At 41.7% G+C, this 26,788-nt stretch overlaps 1 protein-coding gene across 3 annotated transcripts in view; it reads left to right on the top strand.

The window, feature by feature from the left end:
* The window catches only part of LOC122793591 (Golgi integral membrane protein 4-like), a 1,583,571-nt gene that overhangs the window by 1,444,426 nt on the left and 112,357 nt on the right, over positions 1-26,788 (top strand). For 2 of the 3 annotated variants that reach the window (XM_044061762.1, XM_044061760.1), the window contains one exon: positions 21,866-21,937. The exons of the other annotated variant lie outside the window; for it this stretch is intronic. In XM_044061762.1, the coding sequence (XP_043917697.1) occupies positions 21,866-21,937 (72 nt within the window). The remainder of the gene's footprint in view (positions 1-21,865; positions 21,938-26,788) is intronic. 3 annotated transcript variants of the gene reach the window in all.

Genomic DNA, 26,788 nt, shown 5'->3' with positions numbered 1-26,788 from the left:
AAGGAAAATCAAGTCTGTAAAAATGTCAGGCTGATGTGAGGTCACATCAGATATAATCAAGATATGTGTTGGGGAAGAAATGGCCCTTGAAGGTACTTCTTACACTGTAGTTAGAGAGGTATATCCCAGATGATTGAAGAATAAGCTTTTTAGTGTCAGTGTACAAGAAAAAAGAGATATTCCCAACTGCTGTTAATGCAGATTTGTCATACTCCTGTAAATTTGATTAAAAGTGCTGGAGAGTGTTACTGATAAATGAATACACAGAGTGATATAAAGTAAGATGGAAGATAAGCAGGTCATACATAGATAAGGATAGAAAACAACTTCCTCAGTGTTGCAGTGAGGTAGATTATGAAGAAGATGATGGAGTTGAGCAAATAGTCTGAGTATTCCTAGATATCTCCACTTTTTAATACCCCCTTCCCCTACTGCAAGGGCCATGCTCCTGCCTCTTCCTTCCTGATAAGATTATGTGGAGGGAAAGAGGAAATCTATCCTCAGTCTTTTCCCAAGATTCTGACATCAGATTGCTGTGTCCAGGATTCCTGTGCTGGGGTTTAACCCACTTAGGATCTCCTGACCCCCTCATCACAGTCTACTGGTACATGCTTTATGTAGCTGCAGAATCTTTTTGGGTCTCCACCCGGAGGCCATCCATTCTAGGCAGGTAACCTTGCTTCTTTGGCCTGTTATCCCTTCCCTAGGAAAGATAACTTTACTCCTCCTTGTTTTCGTCTGTGTGGAGCCAGTCCAAAGTCCTATTGGTTTGAGCTGCTTGCAGCTACCTTGGTGCTCCTTCCTCTGTGTTTCAGGAATGTCTGAGGGCATTAGGAAGGCTTTGTGGGCCTGCCGTCTTATGATACAACCACAAAGATGGAAGAATGGTTAAGGACCAGGTTCAGAAAATTCCTACCAATTGAAGCAGGTCTTTCCTCCACCCGTCTGCCCCCTGTGTGAAGTAGTGATTGAGGTAGTATTCAGGGGGGTCATTACAAGCCCATGGCCAGCTTATCACAGCCCCCACCTTTAGTCTTGTAGTCTGATTTGTTCTTGCTTCTCTTTCTGGGCCTAAGTGACATTTTATTTATTACTGTTTAATTGGGTGCATAAATGCCATGCAATTAGCAAGGAGCCCTCCCTGGAAGTTATGATATATGGTGGGGGTCCCTACATTTGGTTCAGTCTGGTGGAATTAATTCATGTGGCCTGCTCTTCTTGTATGTCTCTCATCTCCCTTTTGTAGAGAATAGAAGGAGGTGGCCGGATATGCTGAACCAGGATCAGCCTTACAGGGATTGGACTTTGTGAAGACAGGTCTTGTTCATGAGTGGCTATTTTAAATATAAGAACTAACCGTCTCACGACTTTAAGTAAATGTTTGAAACAAAATGGCAAGTTTCTAATCTTGCTGCTGCACTTTTAGTGGTTTTGCTGGAGGCTTTGACTTTCCTGTACCTTCTGATATGGGGCTGTGCACCCTACAAACCTGCTATTCAGATGTGCTAACTCTGATATCACTCTACTTCAGACAAGGGATAATAATTCAAAGTACCACAACCTTAGACATTTAGTGTACAGTCTCCCCTTTTTTACTTTCCATTCCAATATTCTCTCTGAATTTCAGAAAGCACCTCTGTCAACTTATTGGTGATCATAATGTCTCCACTTTCCTGCTGAAACAGCAGGTCAGAATAAGGGGTGAGAGTTGGTCGTTTCAAATGTCTGTTCTTTGTCCATGTTCAGCTTTTCTTTCCCTCTCAGAAACATGGTTCTTGTCCTGTATCCCCCTTCCCCTTTGAGATCTGAGGCTGGACATGGATTGCTTACTGTTGGTTAGCTCTGGAATCTTCTCTTGGTCTGATCAGGTATGCATCCTGTGTGTGACGAGACTTCAGGTCCTTTAGAGTACCTGGACCAGGTTCTTTTCCTTCTGGATCATAACATCTAGCTCAGGCCAGTAGAAGTGTCTGAGAGCTGCTGTAAAACCTTCTGATGTGCTTCAGTGTGCGAGTAGTTCTGTATGTGAAAAGAGTGTTACTTTGTACCTTCATGGTTTGGTTCTGCAAGCATCAGAATTGGGTTTTTGCTTAAGCAGAGACAAGGGTGTTTCCTGTGTTATCTCCTTGGTTTTTGGCAAGCGGTTAAGATCGAGGCTGACATCCTGCTGTTTTTAACAGTCACTGCTCTGGGGAGACAACTGTCTCCTCTTTTTTGTAACTCTTTACCCTTCATGGGTCTAGATCTCCTTTTCTGTCAAGCTTGCCTTTTATGTGGAAGAGTTTATCCATAGGTAATTAGCAATGAAAAAATTCTTCATTTTCTTGGTAACCTGACTCTCCAGGCCTTAGAAGGGCTCACATTCCCATGTCCATGTGGCAGAGCCCTCCTCTCTCTCTTCCTCCCTTGTCATGTCCTTTTTTCTCAGGGTTCCTTTCAGTGCTTGCTATAGGCTGGAGCTGTGAGGAGTAATGGGGTTCACTACTCCTGTTTACCAGAGAGATGATCTCAGGGGAGAACCCTCAGAATTACTTTTATATTTGCTGATCAAGACAAGCAGTGTTTAGGTGTCCTGAATTTGTGTGTGTGTGTTGGAGGGGTTTAAGATTGCTACTGCCTCTAGGGGGATGAGGGCATTCAAGTTTTCTATGGCTCTGCCTGGGAATTCCAGAGTAGCTGCCTCCGATTATTTTTTTTTGTCTGCCCTAGGGAACCTTGGTCACTGTGGCTGTTGGGCCAGTGATGTCCCCTTCCTAGTCGACTACCCTGTCAACTGCCACAGACTCAGGTCTTCCAGTTAGATGCTTTTTGAATCTTCTAACTGATCCTTGCATGATTCACTGGCTGTTGTCTGCTTGATGTTCAGTCCAACCGTAGGACCCATCAGTGTCCATCAGTACACTGTCAGCTGTAACAGGTAATTTCATACTGTATCAATTAATTTAAGACCCTCTTTTGATGGCCAATAATGCATCCCATTGTCTTCCTGGGGGAATGGGCAATCTTTCAGTTTCATGACAAACTGAAGACTAATCCTCAGATTGCAAATATCATGAATATACTTTGCTGAAAGCTACTTCAGAAACAATAACACAAACTTTTTTTGCAGGAGGACAAGCATCCCTGCACCTCCCATATGGGGGACCCCCCCAATGCCTGTGAATAAAATATGCACAACAACTCCATGGTTGGAAACATTTGTGGAAAAGTCCGCAGTTAATATTTGCTGAAAGTGACTTTCAGCAAAATGTGTTGACAGTATTGTCAATCAGACAAACTTCAGTCTTACTGCTGATCTTTCTATGCTGCCTTAGCTTTTGAATGTCATTGTAATGCAGACAGGTATAATTGTATATCATTTGTTAGCTGTAGGTGTACCGACTCTTCATTGCCATTCGTGATTTGCATGTGGGTGCTTGCTAGTAATGAGGGCTGAAATGGCATGGGTGGGGGAGATAAGTGCACTTATGTGGTTAATGTGTGAAATCACAGTGTCCTCAGTGGCTCATTTGTACTCATCCATGTCTGACTGCAACAACTTCCTGCAAAAGATGTCAAATGTTAGGAGGTCTACAGGGTAATCCTAGCAGTAGGAACCATCAAGGAGCATCCTCTTCCTAGATGAACTGATGTATTAAGAATCTATCTGTTATTAAGTACAACATTCTGATATAGTTTGAAGAAAATATATCCATGAGTTATCAGGATCTGAAAATCTGTTGGTCAGCTATATAAATAAGGGAAAAATAACCAAACAAAAATAATTAAATAAGACTATCCATTTTGTCTCTGGCTTCTTTCATGTAGGAATTAAGCTGTGAGGATGGCTACTTGATTAGTGAAGCAGGAGCTGCTGGAACTAGGTGGGGGGGGGGGGGTTGGGAGTAAGAGGCCAGCACTGGCTTGCCTATCCTGGAGGAATGGAGGTGCTCAAGCTCACAGCCTGATTAACATCTAAAAGAGTGTGGGTGTATGGGGTGTATCACCAGCATTCTATGGGCTAGTGTGTCTCCACACTGCATAGTGGGGTCCCACATTGGTGGGGACTGGCTTGTGTTGTGTGCATCCACCTCCTGTGAGCAGCAGTGGTGAAAGTCACAACCACCTGTGGGGAGGGAGTTGGATAACAGATGATTGTCTGTGTGATCTGCAGTCTGAGCCATTCCTTAACACCCACCTTTCAACTGTGAGGGGAACAAGTGGTCTGATTAGGCTTTCACCCCAACCATGGAAGAGATGGGCTTATTGGGTGCAGTTTGGGAAACCACTGAGTATACCATGTGAGTGGAAAGACAGAATATTTCAAGAAAGATTGAGACCACAGATTTAGTCCACATTATGTGCTGCAGTATAACAAAAGCTATTAGCAGAGTTACAATTATCAAGAGAAGGATTTAATTTGCAATTCAGATGTTGTGTGCCTGTTTCTGATTTCTGTCAACACATAAGTAAAAACCCATAAGGCATGTAGGAAAGCTTATTCTGGCAGATGTGCACAGAGTATTTTAACATATCATAAGAGAAGTAATGAATTTATTAACTAAAAGGAACGTTCTGAGACTGCACCAGTGGAATTTGTATGTACATTTTCATGAAGGTTTAACATTTTTCTTCTTTTGTTGTATGTAATATCCATCTTAACTTAAGCCACAATTGCTTTAGTTCCAGTAATAAAAGCTCTTACTGAGCCACATAATTATTACCCTGTAGCACTAGTAAGCAGTGGTTTTAAAATAGGGTCTAATTTGATTAACACTTTTCTATTCAGAGCTGAAGCATTATATTCAACATTCTGATTAGTGTGTACCTGAAATAGTTAATGTTATCTGTTTATCTGTATAGTTATTGTAAAGTGTAATTGAGTAAGCATCAAGATTAACTTCAAAGTGTAAGCATAGTTAAAATGATATTAGATACTTACTAGGCATTTGACTCACTATACAGGTATTGTATATTTCATTGACAAATGTCAGGACTGCCATGTGAAATGGCTTTATTTAATATTGTAGAAGTACAACTGAAATGTGAATCTTGTAGTTTTTAAACTGTATATGTGTGTCAGACAGAAATGTTCAGTATCTTGATCACATTTCATTTTAGCTGTAGAAACATGTATGCCAAAGTAGCTTAACTGGATTTTCTTTGAAAACTAACACTATATTTTTGTAGTCATATTAAGATCCACATAACCTAATTATTCCAGTTGTGTGCCTTCTAGGCACTGCTAAAGAATTAATGAACAAAAAAATACAGGTTCTTCTGATTGCTAGTGGAATTACTTTATCTGAACTAAACCAGGTGTCGGATGTTTTTTTTCCCAAAAGATAACAAAATGAATGCATAATAAGCTCATATTGCCATACAGACCAAGTTATTTGAAACAAAAAAAGCCTGCCTTAAAAGTCATTTACTTGCCACATTGCTGTGCTAATATATATATATATATATATATATATCTATAGTTACATGTTAAATTGTCAAGTGATCAAAACGTCGAGCATGGGAACATCGAGACCAAAACGTCGCATGAACAGAATAGCGAAAACCCAGAACATCGGCAGTTATAACGTCGACTCTACACATCACAATATCCAACATCCGAAATCCAACGTAAATACTGTAAAGTAACAACACAAACAAAAACATCATTGCAAGGGGGCAAGCCCCCCTGCACCCCAACTACTTAAATATACCAACTCCGAGATCGCACTACAGCAGGAGCAGCGAATTACCCAGGGAACAATTTTTGCACCATCCGCCATGCTGGCAGATAGTTCTAATGTGAATATTACAGCTATAACACCACTTACATACACTTGTCGATGACAACTGTTATGGATGTCTGACCTTCTTCCAGTTGGCTGGTACGTTACTATAGTGTTGACGTTATAACTGCCGATGTTCTGGGTTTTCACTATTCTGTTCATGTGACGTTTTGGTCTCGATGTTCCCATGCTCGACATTTTGATCACTCAACAATTTAACATGTAACTATATATATATGTGTGTGTGTGTGTGTGTGTGTGTGTGTGTGTGTGTGTGTGTGTGTGTGTGTGTGTGTGTGTGTATGTATGTATATATATATATATATATATATATATATATATATATATATAGAGAGAGAGAGGCTTACTATCAAAAGGGCAATTGGACTTCATTCAAATTCAGTATGTCCGATCACCCAATTCAACAGTCTGAAATAACGAAAAAAAATGTTGAAATGCACAACAGCAAATGCTGTTGAATGTAGATCGCACTAGAATGTACCCTTTCCCTCACTGTACTGTGATCTCAGAATTTGTATATATAAGTAGCAGGGGGGTGATGGGTGCAGGCGGGTTTGGCCCCCTGCAATAAAGTTTGATGTAATGTGATCCTATCTCGCCTACATTCATTACTGACGGGCTCGGAGCTGATTCTCGGCTCCGACTCGGCCGCTATAACTAGCACGAAGTCTCTCATTGGCTGGGCCAACCCTGTATCCCAGGATGCACCATGCCCAAACCCCCAGATCTCGTTTGCTGCTCCTACAGTAACGACGTGGTCTCAACTTGGCTGTGGCTAAGTACCCTCTCTTTTTTTGAACTTATAGCTGTTGCGCAAGTTATTATACCAAAAAAGATATTCTAATAGCTACATTGTCTGTTGTATCCATTTTTTGTGACTGATTGCGTTTGTTGTTAGTTAATCCTTCTGTTTGATGGGCTAGGCCCGTTTAAGTTAGAGGGCCTTTGCCCTATCTTGTGTCATTAGTGTTTGGGCATTTAAGTTAGAGCCCTTTCCTCCCTCCCTACCTTGTGTTGCTGAGTGTGCTTCGTGTTGATTTATAGTTTAAATCGAATTTTTGTTGCTCTACTTGTGGGTTGTGTTCCTTATGTCGGGCAAGGAACCAAAAGAACATAAGCCATCTGGCTTTAAAAAATGTGCCAAATGTGCGTATAAGATGTCGCTGACTGATGGCCACGCCATCTGTGTATATTGTCTTGGGGCCATACACTTGCAGGAATCCTGCAGTGTGTGTCATGCCTTCTCTGCCAGGGTTTTACAGGAGAGAAAAAATAAACTTATCCTTAAGGGTTTGATTAAACCCTCCTTTGAGGAAACTTTGGCATCTTCTCCTCCCTCTGAGAAATCCAGGTCCAAGACTAAAATGAAGTCTCCGGCTCCGACTAGTTCATCAGAGCCTCTGGAGAAAAGGTCAAAAACTGTATCTCCTTCCTCGGCTCCACTGGTATCGGAGCCGCAGGAGGTACTGTCCAAGGCTATGTCTCCTTCCTCGGCTCCACTGGTCTCAGAGCCGCAGGAAGTCTTGTCTGTTGCGGGGTCAGCTTCTTTGACTCCACGGTCATCTGCGCCGAAGGAGGTTGCGGTGGTTCTCGAGCCTGCTTCGGCTCTGATCCTTTTGGAGCCGATTCAGAGCCATTCCCCCAGTCTTGTCTCGGTTCCAACAGAGAAGGTATCTCGACCCCCTTCTGTCTCCTCCAAGTCCTCCAGGCTCTCAGATTCGGATGTCGATAGGGTGGTCCAGAGGCTCCTCCAATCGCCAGTGTTAACTAAATTATTTTCGGTTCCAGCCCAGTCGGCTCCGGAGCCAGCTACTATATCGGTTCCGTTTCTTCCTCCTCTGACAACCTCGGTGTCGTCGGAGCCAGAGTCTGCTGAATCGAGTGAGGTCCCTGGGTCGGCTCCAAAACCTCCTGCTAGTCTTTCGGATCCGACCTCGGCTCCAACCTGTTCCATTCCTTTTACAGGTTTCAGTACTCTGGTGTCCTCAGTCGAACCCGAGGGGGATACATCAGGGCTTCAGGCTGCGGCTCTGAGTCTCCCCCTTGGTGCTTTGGCTAGGAGTACCCCGACTCCAGTCATGGTCTCGGAGGTGGGTTTTACGTCCGATTCTGGTGGACCTGCCTTCAAAGCTATGAGGAGCGTGCTGGCCAAGTCCATAGTGACTTCACCTGAATCGGCAACTCCTTTCCCAGATGCTGCGACTAGAGCTTCTGGTAGCCCCCTATCTCTGGACAGCAGGGCTCCTAGGCCTGAGGATACCTCCATGTGTGGTCCCCTACTTTTTGAGGGCCCTTCAGAGTCTGTGCCTGAAGAGCCTCCCAGGAAGAAGTTGTGTAAGAGGAAGCACGTAGACTCCCCAGATGAGTCTGTCACCTCAGATACCGACCTCGATGATGCAGAAGGGTCCCCAAAGTTTTCCTCTGATGATTTCTCGTTCTCCGATATCCTAGAGATCTTGAGACAGCGGGGTGACTGGCCATCCAAAAACCCTTCTGAGGAGGAGTCGGTCTTCCTCAAGGCCTTCGGAGCCCAGCCTTCTGCCTCCTGGGTGTCTCCACCATTTGATGAATTATTGGACCTTATCTGTCGAAGGGTGTGGGAACACCTTTACTCTGTGGAGCCAGTTCCTAGCCACCCTAATAAGTTCTTATCTGCGCCTCCTGGAAAATAATTTTTGACCAAGGGGAGTACCTATAGATGCTATGGTGGTGGCGTCTGCCACTCAGCAGGACGTGGCAGAGGCTTCTACTTCCATCCATCCTCCTAATAAGGAGTCTAGGAGTATGGATAGGTATGGGAAGCATACCCTGGCTTCAGCGACCTTTACCTTGCGGTCGCTGAATTACTTGTGTCATTTTACGCAGCTCCAAAGGGATCTCATAAAGGATTTAGGAGATACCCTGTCGGGTAACTTGCCTGAGGCATTGGCCAAGCCTGTTAACACCCAGCTGTCTACCCTTTCTTCCATCGTCAACTCGTCCATGAGGCTCATATCTTATGCAGCCGAGGGGGCGGGTAGAGCAGTGAGTTTGGGCGTAGCCCTTAGGAGGCAAGCTTGGGTGCGCTTGTGTCATTTTGCGGGGGCTTTCAAGTCTTTTTTCATGGACGCCCCATTCGACAGGTCCTCCCTTTTTGGACCCAAAGTAAAAGACACCCTCAGCAGGAGGGTAAGACCTTGTCTGCCGTTGCGGCCCGTTTTTCGCTTCCGACTAGACCTTATCCCAAGGCTCAGAGGGGAGGGAAATGTGGTTCAGAAAGTCTCAAAAGTCTTCCCCTGCCCATCATATTGACCCCCCCTCCAGGGGCAGAGGAGGGGGGAATTTTAATGGAAGGCATCGCACTAGAGGTGGTGGAGGCCCCCGCAATACAGGAGACTGCGAGTCCTTTCATGGTTCCTTCTACCAACATCCCTGAGGGATTACCCGACTGTGCGTCTCTGGAGCCAGTCGGGGGTCATTTTTCGGAGGATCTTCAGGCCTGGGAGTCCATTACTCAGGATCGATGGGTGCTTCGTATCATCACCAGAGGTTACACCATTCCCTTTATCCATCCCCCCCACCATCAAGGAAAATCCCAGACGTCCCACCCAGTCAACGGGATCAGGCAGCAATAGAGGTCTCAAGGCTGCTAGAAAAAGGAGTCATCCAACCAGTCCCCACAGACCAGATTGGATTAGGAGCTTACTCAAGATTATTTTTGGTGCCAAAAAGAACAGGGGACTTGAGACCCATTCTGGATCTCAGCCGTTTAAACCACTTTGTAAAGAAGTCCAAGTTCCGAATGGTCACGTTGCAATCCATTTTCCCCTTGCTGGAAAAAGGAGTATGGATGTGCTCCATCGATCTCAAGGATGCCTATTATCACATCAAGATAAACAAGGCCTTCAGGAATCATTTACGCTTCCGCCTGGGAGCCAGTCATTTTCAATTCCGAGCCCTGCCCTTTGGTCTCACCACAACCCCCAGGGTGTTCACAAAGTGTCTGGCAGTGGTGACAGCTCACCTGAGACGTCTAGGATTCCAGGTGTTTCCTTATCTAGACGACTGGCTCCTCACCGCCCCCACCAGGCATCTAATTCTTCAAGCCATGAGAGCTACTGTCAAATTGGGCCATCTACTTAGGGATTTCGTTCAACTGGGCAAAATCTGTATTGCTGCCATCACAGCGTGTTGCCTTTATCGGCGCAGAGCTAGACTCTGTAGAAATGCGAGCTTTCCTACCAGCAGAGAGAATAAAAGTGTTACAGCCCAAGTTCTGGCTTTACTACCCTGGGAAAAAGCACAAGCCAGGATGGTTCTTCAGTTGTTGGGATCAATAGCGGCTCTTCTTCTAGTTCTGCTAGCCAGGTTACACATGTGATTACTTCAGTGGCTCCTTTCAGCCCAGTGGTCATATCAGGATCGTCCCTTGTCCCATCCGATTCTCATCACGGAGAGATGCTGGCAGGATCTGCGTTGGTGGCTTCTCTCGTCCAACCTGAATCAAGGGAAACCCTTGTGCCCCCGTCCCCTATTGCCACAGTAACCACGGACGCCTCCCAGATAGGGTGGGGGGGGGCATTATCTGGGTGAGACGGTTCAAGGTATGTGGCAAGACCACGAGGTTCACTTGCATATCAATGTTCTGGAGATGAGAGCGGTGCTTCTAGCATTGCAGGCACTTCACAGCTCTCTTCCCAGGGGAACTATTGCGATTCTTTCTGACAACATGTCTGTTGTCTGGTATCTGAACAAGCAGGGAGGAACCAAGTCCTACCCCCTTTACAGGGAGGCCATGAGAATGTGGAATTGGGCGATCATTTCCCAGTGCTTTCTAGTGGCAACGCACATTCCGGGGAAGTCCAATGTGATAGCAGACAGGCTGAGCAGAGCTATTCTGATGCCTCATGAGTGGTCCCTGAATGATCGAGTGGCTGCTCAGATCTTCTCCAGGTGGGGCCTTCCCTGCTGCGACCTCTTTGCCAGCCCCCTGAATGCGAAGTGCAGCAATCTTTTCACTCTGATCCCCACCACATGGGGAGTCACCCAGGGATGCTCTAGTCCACAATTGGCCCTCCGGTCTGCTCTATGCCTTCCCTCCGGTCCCTCTTCTACCAAGAGTGATTCAGAAGGCTACCTGCTTGGGAAGCAAGATGATCTTGATTGCACCACACTGGCCTCATCAAGTTTGGTTCCCCTTCCTTCGAAAGTATGCGGTGGATGGTCCTTGGATTCTGGACCCAGCTCCAGACCTATTGACTCATCAGTCAGGACAGCTCCATCCATCCCTACGAACTCTCAAGCTCGCTGCCTGGCTTCTCCACTTCCGACCTTAGTCAGACAGCATATCCTTACCCCGGAAGTAGTACATATTCTGTCCTCCTCCCACAAGTCTTCTACTAGGAAAATATACTCTAGTAAATGGAAGAGATTTGCAATTTGGGCTCAGCAACGTGATCTTGATCCCCTTACAAACCCCTGTGTCAGCGGTGTTATATTTCTTAGCAACACTGTTTAGACAGGGTTCAGCTGCCTCCACTATAAAGATGCAGTTGGCAGCAATCTCTAATTATCATGTTGCACACGAGCCCTCCCTCATGGGTCATAAGCTGTGTAAAGCTTTCCTGAAATGAGCCTGGTTGCTTTGCCCCCCAATTTCACAACCCGTTTTGCCATGGGATTTAAATGTGCTCACAGCTTTAACGTCTTCTCCCTTTGAGCCGGCAGCCTCTTGCGAATTGAAATTTTTGTCATGGAAGACTGCCCTTTTGGTAGCCATAATGTCAGCCAGAAGGGTATCGGAGCTTCAAGCCCTTTCTGTTAAACCTCCTTATTTGATTTTTCATCCGGACAGAGTATCAATGAGACTTAATCCTTCCTTTCTCCCTAAGGTCTCTTCTGCCCTTTGTCTCCACCAGTCTATTGAACTTCCAGTCTTTTTTCCACGATTTTCCAACAAAGCGGAATACAAATTTCACCAGTTGGATGTGCATAGACAACTGAGGTTTTATTTAAATAGGACACAACAGGAGAGGAAATCAGATCAGTTGTTTGTGTCCTTTTCGGACAATAGAATTGGCAGATCTGTAACTAAGGGCACCATAGCTAAGTGGATTAGGGACTGCATCTCATTTATTTATGCATTAGTGGGTAGGGATCTTCCCTTTCCAGTTAAGGCGTATTCTACCATGGCTATGTCAACTTCAGTGGCTTTTCATGCTAGACTATCCATAGATGAGATATGTGCAGCGGCTACTTGGACTTCTCCTCATACCGTTATTTCTCATTGCAAACTGGACGTGGCCTCTAGAGGTCGGGCTTCCTTCGGTTCCACAGTGCTCAGGAGTGTTTTCCAGTGAGCCTCCCAGGATTTAGGTGCTAGGGACGCTGTCCCATCAGTAATTAATGTAGGCGAGATAGGATCACATTACATCTTTGAGTTATGTACTTACCATAACGATAGATGTATGGGATCCATCTCGCCTACATTCTTACATACCCGCCCTCCTTCCCCCTACCTGTTGGACTTGGAGGAAACTTGTATTCTGATCCCTCTGAGGATATTATTTTTTCTCTCCTCTTACCTATATATCCTCTTGGGGTGGTGTGTGTGCCAAGATAATATTGGGGCAAACAAGATCTGGGGGTTTGGGCGTGGTGCATCCTGGGATACAGGGTTGGCCCAGCCAATGAGAGACTTTGTGCTAGTTATAGCGGCCGAGTCAGAGCCGATTCTCGGCTCCGAGCCCGTCAGTAATGAATGCAGGCGAGATGGAGCCCATACATCTGTCGTTATGGTAAGTACATAACTAAAGGTTATTCTTGATAGGAAGTGTAGTATTTTCAGTAAAGTCGACATTTCTGAGATGTCGACTTTACCAAAATGCTGCATTCTGCATTTAATTTGTTCATTCTTGTGATTTTGGATATTTTGATTTGGAAATCTGAACACTCGCACAGTGTCGGTGCGACAATATGATATTAAACATATATATATATATATATATATATATATATATATATATATATATATATATACACACACACGCACACAAGTGTGTACTCAGTATACTCACATATATAAACACATTTATTTGTACTTACTAGATAAGAAGTAAACAGCACCAATCACAATAAAAATGCAAACTTATGTTTGTACCACCGTTCCATTCACTGTTGTTGATGTGCTCTGTTTAAGTGCTCTTGGATTAATGCCTTAATTATAATTTAAATGGATTTTTATATAGAAAATAGAAAAGTATATATTACTTGTTACTTATATATACAACTCAGGTCTGATAAAGCTCTAACAAAGGCAATTGTTTCTTGCTTTTACTTAGTGTGTTTTAAACAAGCAGTACCAATTAGAATCCAGTTTTCTTATTTTAATAACAATGCAAAGTGACCTTTGACATGAATCTTACATTAGAAGTTATGACAAAAGTCCATTTTAGCAATTTGTATGCCAGTATTATACTTACCGGGTAAGTAACCATGTGTCCGAAACGAAACAGAAAACTGTAAACTGAAACAAATTAAACCCACCGCTTTGCCCCCACACCCACCTATGTGGGAGGCACCCTCTCCAACTAAATATATCAACTGATATCGCAGTACAGAGAGAAAAGGACAAAGTTCACCATGTAGGACAAGTGGTTATTCACTCAAAGTTTGTTCGCCAGTTTTGCAGGTGTTCGTTCATGTGAGGTTTCGGCAATTTCGTCTTGGTCTTGTTGGATTCAACATTGTGGCTTTTCAGTCTTCTCAGGTAGACCCATATATATATATATATATATATATATATATATATATATATATATATATATATATAGAGTGTTGTCGCCTGTCAGTAAGACGCTGTCCGGTTCGATTCTCAGTTAGAGCGTCTTCTGCGTGGAGACATGTGTGAATGGGCGTACCTTCGTTGAAGGTTGTGCGTCAGGGCTGGTAACTCGGCACATAAAAATCAACTGCCAGTCATTAGCGGACCGGAGTTCCACTGTGGCGACCCTTAACCGGGAAAAGCCGAAAGACACAACAATATATATATATATATTTATATATATATATATATATATATATATATATATATATATATATATATATATATATATATATATATATATATATATATAAATATAAAGTGCAATGAAAAAGTATTTACCCCCTTTCTGATTTCTTATTTTTTTTGATGTTTGTCAAACTTAAATGTTTTAGATCATCAAACAAATTTAAATATTAGACAAAGATAACCCAAATAAACACAAAATACAGTTTTTAAGTGATGATTTTTATTAATGGAAAAAAAATATCCAAACTTACATGGCCTTATGTGAAAAAGTAATTGCCCCCCTTGTTGAATCATGAAGTAACTGTGGTTAATCACATTTTTGTGAAAGTTGAGTTCAATTTCACTAGCCACACCCAGGCCTGATTACTGCCAGACCTGTTGAATCAAGAGATCACTTAAATAGAACCTGTCAGACAAAGTGAAGTAGGCCAAAAGATCCCAAAAAGCAAGACATCATGCCACAATTTAAAGAAATTCTGGAGCAGATGAGAAACAAAGTAATTGACATCTATCAGTCTGGAAAAGGTTAAAGTCATTTCTAAAGCTTTGGGACTCCAGCAAACTATGATGAGAGCCATTATCCACAATTGGACAAAACATGGAACAGGGTGAACCTTCCCAGGAGTGGCATTTCTACAAAAATTACCCCAAGAGCGCAGCAGTGACTCATCCAAGAAGTCACAAAAGAACCCAGAACAACATCTAAAGAACTGCAGGCCTCACTTGCCTCAGTTAAGTTCTGTGTTCATGACTCAACCATAAGAAAGTGACTGGGCAAAAATGGCGTGCATGGCAGAGTTCCAAGGCGAAAACCACTGCTGACCAAAAAGAACATAAAGACTTTTGGGAAAATATTCTGTTGACTAAAGAAACAAAAGTTTAACTTTTTGTGAGGTGTGTGTCCTGTTGCATCTGGTGTAAAAGTAACATAGCATTTCAGAAAAAGAACATCATGCCAACAGTCAAACATGGTGGTGGTAGTGTGATGGTCTGGGGCTGCTTTGCTGTTTCTGGACCTGGACAACTTGCTGTGATTGATGGAACCATGAATTCTGTTGTCTACCAAAAATTCCTGAAGGTGAATGTCTGGCCATCAGTTCTTGACCTCAAGCTGAAGCACATTTGGGTTCTGCAGCAGGAGAATGATCCAAAACACACCAGCAAGTCCACCTCTGAATGGCTTAAAAAAACAAAATGAAGCTTTTGGAGTGGCCTAGTCAAAGTCCAGACTTGAATTCAACTGAGATGCTGTGGCATGACCTTAAAAAGGTAGTTCATGCTCGGAAACCCTCCAATATGGCTGAACTAAAACAATTCTGCAGAGAAGAATGGGCCAAAATTAACAGCGTTGTGAAAGACTCATTGCCAGTTATCACAAACACTTGATTGCAGTTGTTGCTGCTAAGGGTGGCACAACCAGTTATTAGGTTTCAGGAGCAATTACTTTTTCACATAGGGCCATGTAGGTTTGGATATTTTTTTCCTTACTAAATAAAATCATCACTTAAAAACTGCATTTTCTGTTTACTTGGGTTATCTTTGTCTAATATTTACATTTGTTTGATGATCTGAAACATTAAGTTTGGCAAACATGCAAAAAAAATAAGAAATCAGGAAGGGGCAAATACTTTTTCATTGCACTGTATATGTGAGCATACCTAAAATGACTTGAAACAATATAAGAATGACAGTAAAAAGACTGATGGAAAAAGACGGCAAAGTAAGACTTCCACTGACGAAGACAATACTAGGTAGGGGTTATGCCCTTTCCCCACTGCTGTGACCTCCGAGTTGGTATATGTAATTAGCAGGGGGTGTAGGGGTGCAACAAAAGCATTGAAAAATGTGCTTCAGTGATGTCAGATTTTTCACTGGTATTTCTGTGTGCTTAGATATTTTCACATTTTCAGTGTTTTTGTCGGGGAGCAAGCCCCTCTTCACCCCCACACCCCTTGCTAATTACATATACCAACTCCAAATCTGTAAAATCCAGACTGCTGCTTCTAAAGGAAGCAGAAAGCAACAAATCTAGTAAGTTGTAGCCCTACTGTAGTTTTACCTAAAGATTTAGTACACAATGTCACCCAAATAAAAGTTTTCCCCACCACAAAGTGTTTTCATTCCCCTTAATATTCATTTCTTAAGTGACAGATATAAAGAAATCATTTTAAATATTAATAACTCTTCTTCCTTACTTCTTCAGTACACCATTTTTGATTTTCTTGAATCCTTTATTATTTTATTCTGGTGCTTATGAGATATCATCTGTTGCATTATGTAGATAGTCTGAATTAGTGACAGATCTCTAAATCTCAGCCATCCAAAGCCTTAAGAAAACACTTGTTGACTAATTGTATTTACAGTAATTTAGTTGCAGGGACAGTGCAAGCAGTTAAAGCTAAGTTTCAGGTTGCAGTCAGTCTTTTTAAATGTGTGTGCTATCGGTCACAGATGAGCAGCTTCATGTCATCATCATCCACACCCTTCTTCCCATTTTCTGCAAAAGGGCTTGTCGTTACACCATTTGTTACAACTTCTCACTTCACTGCCACTTTCATACCTTGTTCAGCAGTCATTCCTGATTGTTGCAAGTTTTCTCTCACACACAGTCCATCCATCTCTCTACTAGATGCCCTTGTTTCCTCTTGCCTTCTTCCTGTGTCTTCCAAATCTTCTTTACCAGATCACCTTCTGCTTTTCTGCATGTGCCCAAACTACCATAATCTGTTCTCTTTGACCTTCTCTGCAAATGGAGCTACATTGGCTTCTGCTTCTGCTATGATGTTCTCCTTTCTTCATTTGTCCTACAGTGTGCATCCAGCCACCCGTCTCAAGCACTTCATAGGTTTATAGATGATTACTAGGCTAATTGGGCAAAACCTTTACAACCCTAGCCAATAATACCCAGGATATGACAACATTATATCTTAATTCCCCAGATACAGGATGAGGTAGAATCGAGGTAGTGGGTCTTTGGGTGTTGGAGCCATAAGGGACAGAGGCAGTAGCCAGGTGTGAATTTACTGTTCCTCATCCATTTATCAAAATTATTTTTGAAGAAAGCGAGGGACAGACTTTGTTTTATGCAGATTGGAAGTTTATTCCATAGACAAGGTATCTTTTGTGATATGAATCTGTCTCTCCAGCAAGTTTGGTTAGAGTAACAAATAAAGTTCAGGTCCATGGAACATGTAACCCTCATATAATTTTTCTTGCAGATGTGTAACATTTTCATCATGGCTGGATCAGAGAGTGGATTTGTAGGCTAGGCACAAGTCACCTCTCAATAAATGATGTGCGACGAAATAAAATGATAAGGCCTTTAGAAGGTCTACATAAGATGTGTTCTACACTTTGCATTTTTATTTTTTGTAAGAAACCTGTGGGGGCTGCTCCAGTCAGTCTGAGTTCCTGGTTAGGTACATGCAGAAGGGAGCATTGTACTCAATTATGTGCATGATGAGGGCTGGTTTCAATGGCAGTATAACTTCCTTTGACCTTGATATCATGCTTTTACTTATACGTTGAGCCACACAGAAGGATTTCCTCATTACCGTAGCGATCTTGTAGTTAAAGTTTAGGTTACTATCTGTCTGTGGTCTTCTGACCCTCACTGCTGGCTCTACTTTTAAGGGTGTGCTATTAATATTATAATTTGCAGGGATATCTGATTTACTGAATGGTATGATTATGCATTTTTTAGCATTTAGTCTCAGACCATGGTTTTGGCACAAGTCATTTGTAATTTTTAAGCCTGTTTGTAGGATGCCAGCATTGTTTGTAGATTCAATGATTGCTCCCAGTTACAGTTGATAAACTTGGGTCTGGTCCAGTGTTTGGAGACTTCATATGTCATCATTGATCAGGTCCATGATAGTTCTGTCCATGGCCTTGCAGATGAGACTGGTCAAGCTTATGAGTCTCTAGTTCCCTGAGTCAGTTGATGGATTGCCCCCCCCCCCCCAGCAAAGCTTTTAACAGGTTTGGTGTTTGTTGGGGATTCTAGGTGAGTTGTAATAATAAAGGAGATCATTTTTGGACCTTCAGGGGTGGAGGTTCCACTGAGTGTGGGTCGCAGAGGCCCGACTGTGTCCACAAGTTTAAATTGGATTCAGATTAAGTTTGTGGCTCAGAGGGGACAAGACTGTGACTTGGACATTTCTGGTGTTAGAGATGGAACTGGCACTGTGTGGATGATTAGGATTGCTGGGGTCACTGTTGTCATCACCCTAATGAGTTGAATATGGATATGAGCAGCGTCTTTGCTTCCAATGGCTCGGTCTCTGTTGTTTTTTGGATGGCTCAGACCCTGTTTGTGTCTTGGAATGTTACTAGTGTTGAAGATGGAAAAGGTGATGGTTTGGATCTTGAGGAGTGCTGTGCTCGGTGTTGTCCCTGCCATTATTTATTTATTTACATTTGTTTACTGGGAAATTCCAACTGGAGACAGGTCCTTTTTCAGTGGAGGACCGGGAAGAAAAACTCCACAGAACAATAAATGAGCAGCAGAGTACACAAAGAACAATTGAATATACATACAATAGCAAATAATACATACTGCACTTAACATTAGCTATACATACAGTATGAAACATAGTAATGAACAGATATACCAATATCTAGCTAAAGGCTAGGAATAAAGGTAGGATGTATATACAGATAGTACTAAGCTCAAACAGATGCTGTTCTAAACTCATATACCTAAATCTTATATACAAATATTGCACTGAACTCAAGCAGATATAAAGCAGAAGCTTCACACGAAGGTGGAACAAGCTAGAAGGGCTAATGGGATGGAAGGGGACGATAAAGGAGTAAGAGAAGTCTGAGTGAGTAGCACACGTGGTAGTGAGAGGACGCCAGGTGCAAGTCAGTTGGATAGGTATTTGGAGTTTAGATGAAGTGAGGTAGTTAAGCATGTTATAACAGGTCTGAGAGATTGAGTGAGGAGGAAAGGGGAGGGTAAAGGGTGAGCCAGAGCCTGCAGAGGAAGGAATGCAGTGATCAGACAGTGTGAGGCATGGTGGTTAGAGGAGGGGAGAGGAAGGGGAGGTAAAAGGAGGGTAACTAGTCGGGATTGGTTCATGGGCATAACCAGAGACTTTTTAGTACAGTCTTGAAGTGATTTCAAGAAGATAGTGTGGTTATAGAGGGGGAGAGATTGTTTCATAATCTGGATATGATGCAGGAGAATAGTGCTTCTCCCACTGAGTTCTTGGGTTTGGTCACTAGAAGTAGATTTTTGCTGCTGGAGCATAGTGATCTTGTGGAGCAGTAGGACTGGAGATGGTTTTGAAAGGATGGGACTTTAAGAGGATAGTTTACTAACTTGTGGGTGAGAGAAAGTTGATTCAGGTGAAGAAGTTGAAGGAGTTCAAGCCATTCAAGTTCTCTAAGTGAGATACTGTGGTGGCTGCGATAAGATGCACCAGTGGCAAACTTAGCAGTTTTGTTGTAGCAAGCCTCGAGTTTGTCTAGGTCTGTCTAAGGTAGGTAAGTATATGAGAGGAGTAGAGTAAAGTGGAGATTAGCTGGGAATTAGCAGCAGAAATTTTGGCTGTCTTGGTGAGGAATTGTTTGTTTCTGTACACTGCGCCTAGTTTGATGGGTCATGCTTGGATGATGCGGCTTCTGTGCCTTTGGAGTGCTTGGCTCTGCTGCTGTTTGTGTGTATTGTCTTTGTTTGTGTGTGTTTGCATGTGAGCTTGGAGAAATGTAATTTCATTCAGCTGTGCACTTGTGTGCTCTGAATGACAATAACGTTTACTTTTGACTTTGACATTTTGTGGTTAGATCTTACCAGGGAGGAGTTAATGCATGAGAGGGAACAGCATCCCCCCATGTTCATTAGTAACAAGTCTATGATATTTGTACCTCTAGTTGGGGAGCAAACTAGTTGCTGCAGGGTGATGTTCTTCGTGTTTCACTGTTGCAGTCATTACATTTGGGTAATCTGCTGGCAGGTTGCCCTCAGTCGGCCTGATTAACAAAGTCTTGGGTCCTGCGTCGGTTGCTGTCCCTTCTTCCATGACGTCAGGTCTTCAGGGGTATAAAACATGCAGACGACACCATTACGTCAGTCTTTCTTGCCACGCAGTGCCCGAAGCCGAAGCAGTTCGCAAGTGCCGGTCGGCCGACTCCTGAGATTTTCGTTTTCGAGTTTCATAACCGAAGTCTTCAACTAAAAGCTAAGTACCCTGTTGGGGAAACTTTTTCTTGCTCCTTACCGATGTCAGTAAAAGTTAATAATTGTATTACTTGTGGGAAGCAAATACCTCATAAGGATTTTCATTTGTACTGTATTCCTTGCCTAGGCCCTGACCACAACGTGCCTTGCTGTCGGTTTTGTGCTAAATTTAATCCACGCACTATTAAATGTCGGTATATTTTTGCTTCTAAATATTTTGGCTCGAGATTTAACTATCCAGAAATGTCTGTTGGCAATCCGACTACCGGAATACCTAAAAAACGCAAAGAAAAAGACAGAGGCAGACCGTCGAGGTCCAAAACCAACGACGAAGCTTCTCCTAAGCCAGTTGCCGGTACTCAGTGAGTTGCTTTTGCAGCGCCTGATACCTGCTACTTTTGATTCACAGGTCTCTACTGAGACCCATTCGGAGTCCGGTATGCTGCGAGATACTTTAAGTATTGAACCTGCGGATGTCTCTACCTTAGATGGGTCCGGAGCCGCTGAGCAGGCACCAGCTTCTGAGGGTGTTTTCAGGCCTAAAGATTTGTATATTCAACTGGTGTGGATCGAAATTGCATTCTGATAGTGAAAAGTGTCTGAAATACTCTTGCAATGTAACATTTGTTAATCTAGGGCATATAAAGAAAGTGGACAATTGGCAACGATCCCAGACATTGTTTGCCCAATGGTACCTAGTTTTTTGCTGTTCACAATCTTCTAGTCTCTCATTTGGCTTATTGCTACACATACCTATTTTTATGAACACTTTTGATGGCTGTTTTTAGGTATTTGGCCATATGCATAACTTCACAAAGTAGTAGCTTGAACATTTGGCAGAGATCTGTCTCACAGTGTGAGGTACTCCTTTGACCCTAACATTAATTCACTTGAAGCAATTTTCCAGGTCATTAGTTTTCTGTTTTTTGGACTTTGACTTATGCCCTGCATACAGTGCCTGCTGCATACTGTCTTCATCTGCTTGTGCTTGATATCTTTATTCCACACATTGTATATAGCCCCCTGTTCCTGTCATTTTTTAATTATTGCTAAGGTCTGCCACCTTGTAGGCCTCTAGCCAAGGTTCTGTAAAGCAAAATTAAAAACTTATTATGTGGGGAGGCATGTTTGAATGTTTTCTTTAGGGTTTCTTAATGGTTAGTGTTTTGTACTGTAATGGAAATTATTCTAGTTTGTGATAAAGCTGACTCTTGTTATAAAATAACTGTAATGTACTTTGCTGATGTGGAACTCTAAACTTGGGCATCCATTTTCCATTGGTCTAGCCAAGAGTCACACACTGCCATTTTACAATTCCCTTCTGTGTGTAAATTACCACTGGATGTGACTTACATGAACTGTTGGTACTGAACATGAGCATTGCTTGTTGGTTGTTTACCACAAACTTGGACTAGGATCAGTTATTGTGGATGAACAGAGGAAAAACTTGTGCTTTTAGCGGTGTGTGTGACATCATGTAACCAATTTGATGGATGTCACATGAACTGTTGGTACTGAACATGAGCAGTGCTTGTTGGTTGTTTACCACAAACTTGGACTAGGATCAGTTATTGTGGATGAACAGAGGAAAAACTTGTGCTTTTAGTGGCGTGTGTGACATCATGTAACCAATTTGATGGCTGTGCTTCTGTTTCAACCAACATTAAAGGAACAAGGCTTGGAAATAACCACTTTGGTGAATAGAATAAAATCAGTGTGAGGTGCATAATCACAATATCATTAACAATAACAATGATGTAATAATTTTACTTCCCGCCAGTGAAGTTACATTTTATTTGACCTTGAGAATATGCACTTTCTGTTGCTTTCCTTTATTTTCAGGATACTGGCAATACAGACAGAGCTGCAGAAGAGCCTCTGGATGAATACCAAGACGACCAAGATCAGGAAAGTGTAAGTGACTGACAGAGGGGTCTGATATGCTATAATGCATGTATAAGCATATGTGACTGCTTTATATGAATTTAAATTGTGTTCTAGCACTGTATGCATGTTTCCTGTTTCTAGTATTCAAAAGTTCAAATGGAGTTTGTTCCTTTGCATATGGACTGCAGCATTCTTTTTCCTGGTTGTACCTCTGCAGCTGGTCGGGTGTTTCTTTTTATTGTATTATTCTTTTTCTGCTTACACCAGACTGCTCAGTAATGTGGTGCACCTTGTACTGATTCTTTCGAACTATACGTACATTTTCTTTATAACTCTGCACAACATTGTGTGTGCATCAGCGTCATTTGTTGCATTGGTGAGTACTAGAGAATCAGAAATGAAGGCAGCTGAGGATACCAGGGAGAGGACAATTGTTTCAAGATTTATTTACTTGTTTATTTTAGCAGATAAGGAGCAATATGTTTTAATAATGCTTAATGGTTAAAAGTAAACTGGACGTATGTAGAATGACAACAGCAGTACAGAATGTTATATTCATAAAGCAGCCAAAAGCAAGACTAGACTGGAATTACTGGAGAAGATTCGTAAAGGAACCAAGGTTTTACGAGCAAATAATTAGAGGGGGAAAACTAATAGAGTGAGATAAGGCAAAGCAGAAGTTTGGACCGCAAATTAGAGGTTGCCTTCCATAGCAGGCATTGGTATCACAATGCAGGCAAGCAGAAAGGGAAAGGGGAATCCTAAGTGAAAGACCTGCTCTGGTAGAGTTTTTAGTCGAAGCTGCTGTGAAAAAGGGGGTGATTGGTAGGGTGTGTAAAATTTTTCATTATAACTTTAAGAATCAATCAGAACAGGTTAGAAAAGATTGTGAAGAGAGAGACTTCTCGAAGAAATTTACAAGGGAACAATGGGAGGACATATGTATGGCAAGTATGCATCAAAGTCCAGAAAGGTTGATTGTGCTTGGAATTGTTTGCATAAGTATTTTTGTACCCCAAGCAGACTGCAGAGACTTTTTTCCTCTAGTCAATAGCAAATGCCGGAGGTGTGATAGAAAAGAAAGAGATAATTAAGAATATGTTTTTTGGAAATGTAATGATTTGGCAGATTTTAAAAATTTCCTCCAGAGTACTCAAATCAGAAATGTTGATAGAGCAAATGGCTGTAACTAAGGCAATTATTATTTTGAGCTGGTACACAGGATCTGAACTGTCTCAATATGGTAAGCCCTTATTGTGATTAATGCTAACTGGGTGAAAAAAAAAAACAATTACTAAACGGTCTGTAACTGAAGTACTGATTATTGTAAAGGAAATAAAAAAAATGAGGGCTGGATCTTCAGAAAAGGAAAGTAACAAAGTATATAGAAAAAAATGGAATTTCTAGGAACAATACATGCAGAATAATGTTCAGGAGGAGGAGTGAAATTTAAAGGAATCCAGGAATTGCTCAGTTTATGTAATGATGGAGTGAATGATAATTGTTAAAAAGTAAGAGCCCTGGATGAGGGGAAACTGTGCATACAACCTACGTGAACTTTGCCAGGGTTTTTGACACTATCCCCCCACACAGGCATTATTGACAAAGTCACCCAGCTAGGTATCAACCCTTATATCATTAGATGAGTCGCTAACTGGCTCACCGATAGAACCCACACAGTCAAATAGGGGACTCCACCTCCAACTACAGCCCCGTAACCAGTGGTGTTCCACAGGGATCAGTCCTGGGACCTCTACTATTCGGAATCTATTTCTCCAAAGTACAAAGACAAACTAAAGATCTGTGGCTGGCAAAGTCTGCTGATGATTGCAAATCCACAAACGATGTCAACATCCTGCAAGAGGGTCTTATGCAAACAAATGATTGGTGCCAAAGTCACGGCCTTAAACTCAATTCAAAAAATGTGTTATCATCCCTTTTGGTAAGAACAATGTTCCAGCTTATTTTATTTTATTTTCCTTCTATTCCACAAATGTTCTAACGTAAAGTTTTCCAAGGGTAAAGAAGAGGCTCAACACTTCAGTTACTTTCAATGCTTTACTTAGTCAGATACCAAAATTCATACTATTGTACAATATAATACAATAAAAGAAAAAGAAAGAACCCCACCAGTTAATCTATGAAACTTCATTCGAGTCTTTCAATGACTGGGAAATCCCGGAACAGTCAGACCGAAGATTAGTTCATCTGGAAGCATAAGTCCTACGCGGTGCGTCCATCCATAGGTGAGATTTCAGACTGTTGTCTGGAAAACCCCTTCTTTTATACAGGGAGGACAGTAGTGTAAACAACTGTACATGACTTTAGTCATGCATCCCTTAAGCTGATGTGGCATAGTGACTGGGTGTTGGCCAGGCAACCAGACACCATGCACATTCCAAACTTAATTCAACATTCTGTTCCCATAACACATCTGGTCCTGCATAGACGTGAAATTGCACACATTAGCACCCTAACATCTCCTACTGGATAAACAGACACCATGCACAGCACATTCCAAACTTAATACAAGATTCTGTTCCCATAACCTTCCTGATATCTGTTATTGCATAGACGTGAAATTGCACACATTAGCACCCTAACATCTGCTACTGGATAAACAGACACCATGTACAGCACATTCCAAACTTAATACAAGATTCTGTTCCCATAACCTTCCTGACATCTGTTACTGCATAGACATGTAAGATTGTACACTTAGCTGTTCTAACTAATTCATAACTGGGCTGTTTTCCTGACTGGATTCAATGAAGCTATCCTTCAAGCATATCTCTCACCAGACATGTCACATTTGTATCACATTTGGTCCCTTGATTCATTGAATCCTCAGATATATTGATACATTACAGGATAACGTTTGTGCAATCTACATGCTATGCAGCAATTCCAAATGGTTAATATAATAATCAAACACAAAATAAGTAATATTGGATGAATCAACAAATTAAAAAAATTGGGTTGGTTTTGGTGAATGCCCTGAAAAAATGTCCCACCAATGACTGTCTGTATCTGCTTGCGTTTTTTAGCTAAGGGTACTAATTTATCACTTACAATTACAGTTTTCATTTCATGATCCAACAGAGTCTTATTTATTTTCTGTAAATGCTGTATTAATAATTCACTAGAATTTAATATTTTTTGTAATGCATGTAATGAGAGCGATAGAAAGTGATTTGAAATTCATCAAAAAATGCAGATTCTGTGTCTGTGTTTTCTCGAAAATATATGTGGTGTCAAATGTGTAACATTCTGAAAACATCCCACAAAAGGAATTGTTTTAAGTATTGGAATACTATGATTACATACCATACATATATACTGTTCTGATACCTCTATAAACATTTCATATGTTAGTGGCAACACAGTCCAGAAACAAATATTAACTGAATGTTGTAACAAACAAGGTTCATATACTGGTGAGTGTTGTCTGCAAATCAGTCCATTTAGTGTAGTAACACAGTGTGTTAACTGATGTGTGGTATTTTTGCTATCAATGTAATTTCCCTGCAGTGTAGGTAACCACAGCTGATAAGGTGGGCCTAAAAGCAGTGGTAATACTAACATTTGACACATAATTTCGGGTTGTGTTACATTATAATGAGTAAACTGTCATGTACACCCCAAATCTGTACATATTGTAAAGTGTGGCTGTATAAACAGCCAATGTGTTTCTGGAAGCCATATCTTAAACAAGGTTCTTCATGCATATTCATTAACTGTTATTAATTTCATTTGAATGTTATGTTTTTGCCCTTGCACATATATATATAATTTAAACTACATTCTCCCTAGTTGAGTAGTACAGTCACATTCTTATCAAACTGAAAATGTGTATATAAGCTACTATTGAACTGTTCAATAAATTCCTTGGTAAAGTCCAAATGTTCTTTCTGTGAACTCCAAATAGTAGGCAACCATTGTGCCTGTAACTGTATTGCCTTGCAGTATCATAACCTGTGTTATGCAGCTTACTCTTTAAAACTTCATTATCAATAGAGTTTAATGTTCCAAGTCCTACACCCACTCCTCCTAAGACAGTGTCATACCATGCTCGTTTAACTCAACACTGCTTAGTTGTAGAAAAAGTCAGATTAAAATTACAACATATTTTTGCTATTATTGTGCTACTTTGACACACGTAGATGTTTTTTGTATAATCTGGTCGGTATGCGTCATGTAATGCTCTTGCAATACGTTTAATTGTGATGCCCAAGTGTTTCTTCCATATATTACTGTTGCGTTCATACAAAATAGTACCTGTATATTTTGCATAGAAATTGTGGTATTGAAAAGATTTGTTGTGCCTTCATTTTTACAGAATTTCCAGTTTTCTTTAATTGTAGTATCAGAGCCACATGCACAACATTTTATGTCTGTTACAGTTGTCATGGTTATGTCAGTATTATTTCCAGTCAACTGTAAATAGACATGTCCTCTTCTCACTCTCCATATCATGGCACCGGATGGAGTTGTTATATTTAGAATACTACAACCTTTATTCGCTTCACACGTAAAATTACCTTGTGTTCGGTTTGCATTACTTTTTCTTCATCCCCATTCAATTTTGGTTATGCGTACAGCTGGTGAAGCAGGCGTCCATGACATATTCAATGGAAAACATATAAGTGGTCACAACAAAAATTGCCTCAATCGAAATAGTTCATTCAATAGTAATTGCTTCAGATATGGGGAGGTTTTCTCCCTGCAACCAAATGGACTCCTCCACAATCTTTTCATATTTCTAAAGACAAAAAGAATATATTAGTGCTCATTCGCCTAAATAACGTTTGTATGCTGGGACATGCTCCCATTTTTTCCTGACCTGTCCGCAGTATAAGAATTGCATTTTCTTTACCA

Source organism: Protopterus annectens, chromosome 2.part0, assembly GCF_019279795.1.
Source record: "Protopterus annectens isolate FY-2018-M chromosome 2.part0, PAN1.0, whole genome shotgun sequence".
Lineage (NCBI taxonomy): Eukaryota > Metazoa > Chordata > Ceratodontiformes > Protopteridae > Protopterus > Protopterus annectens.
The sequence above is the reverse complement of the archived record's forward strand: the minus strand, read 5'-3'. Positions and strand labels throughout refer to the sequence as shown.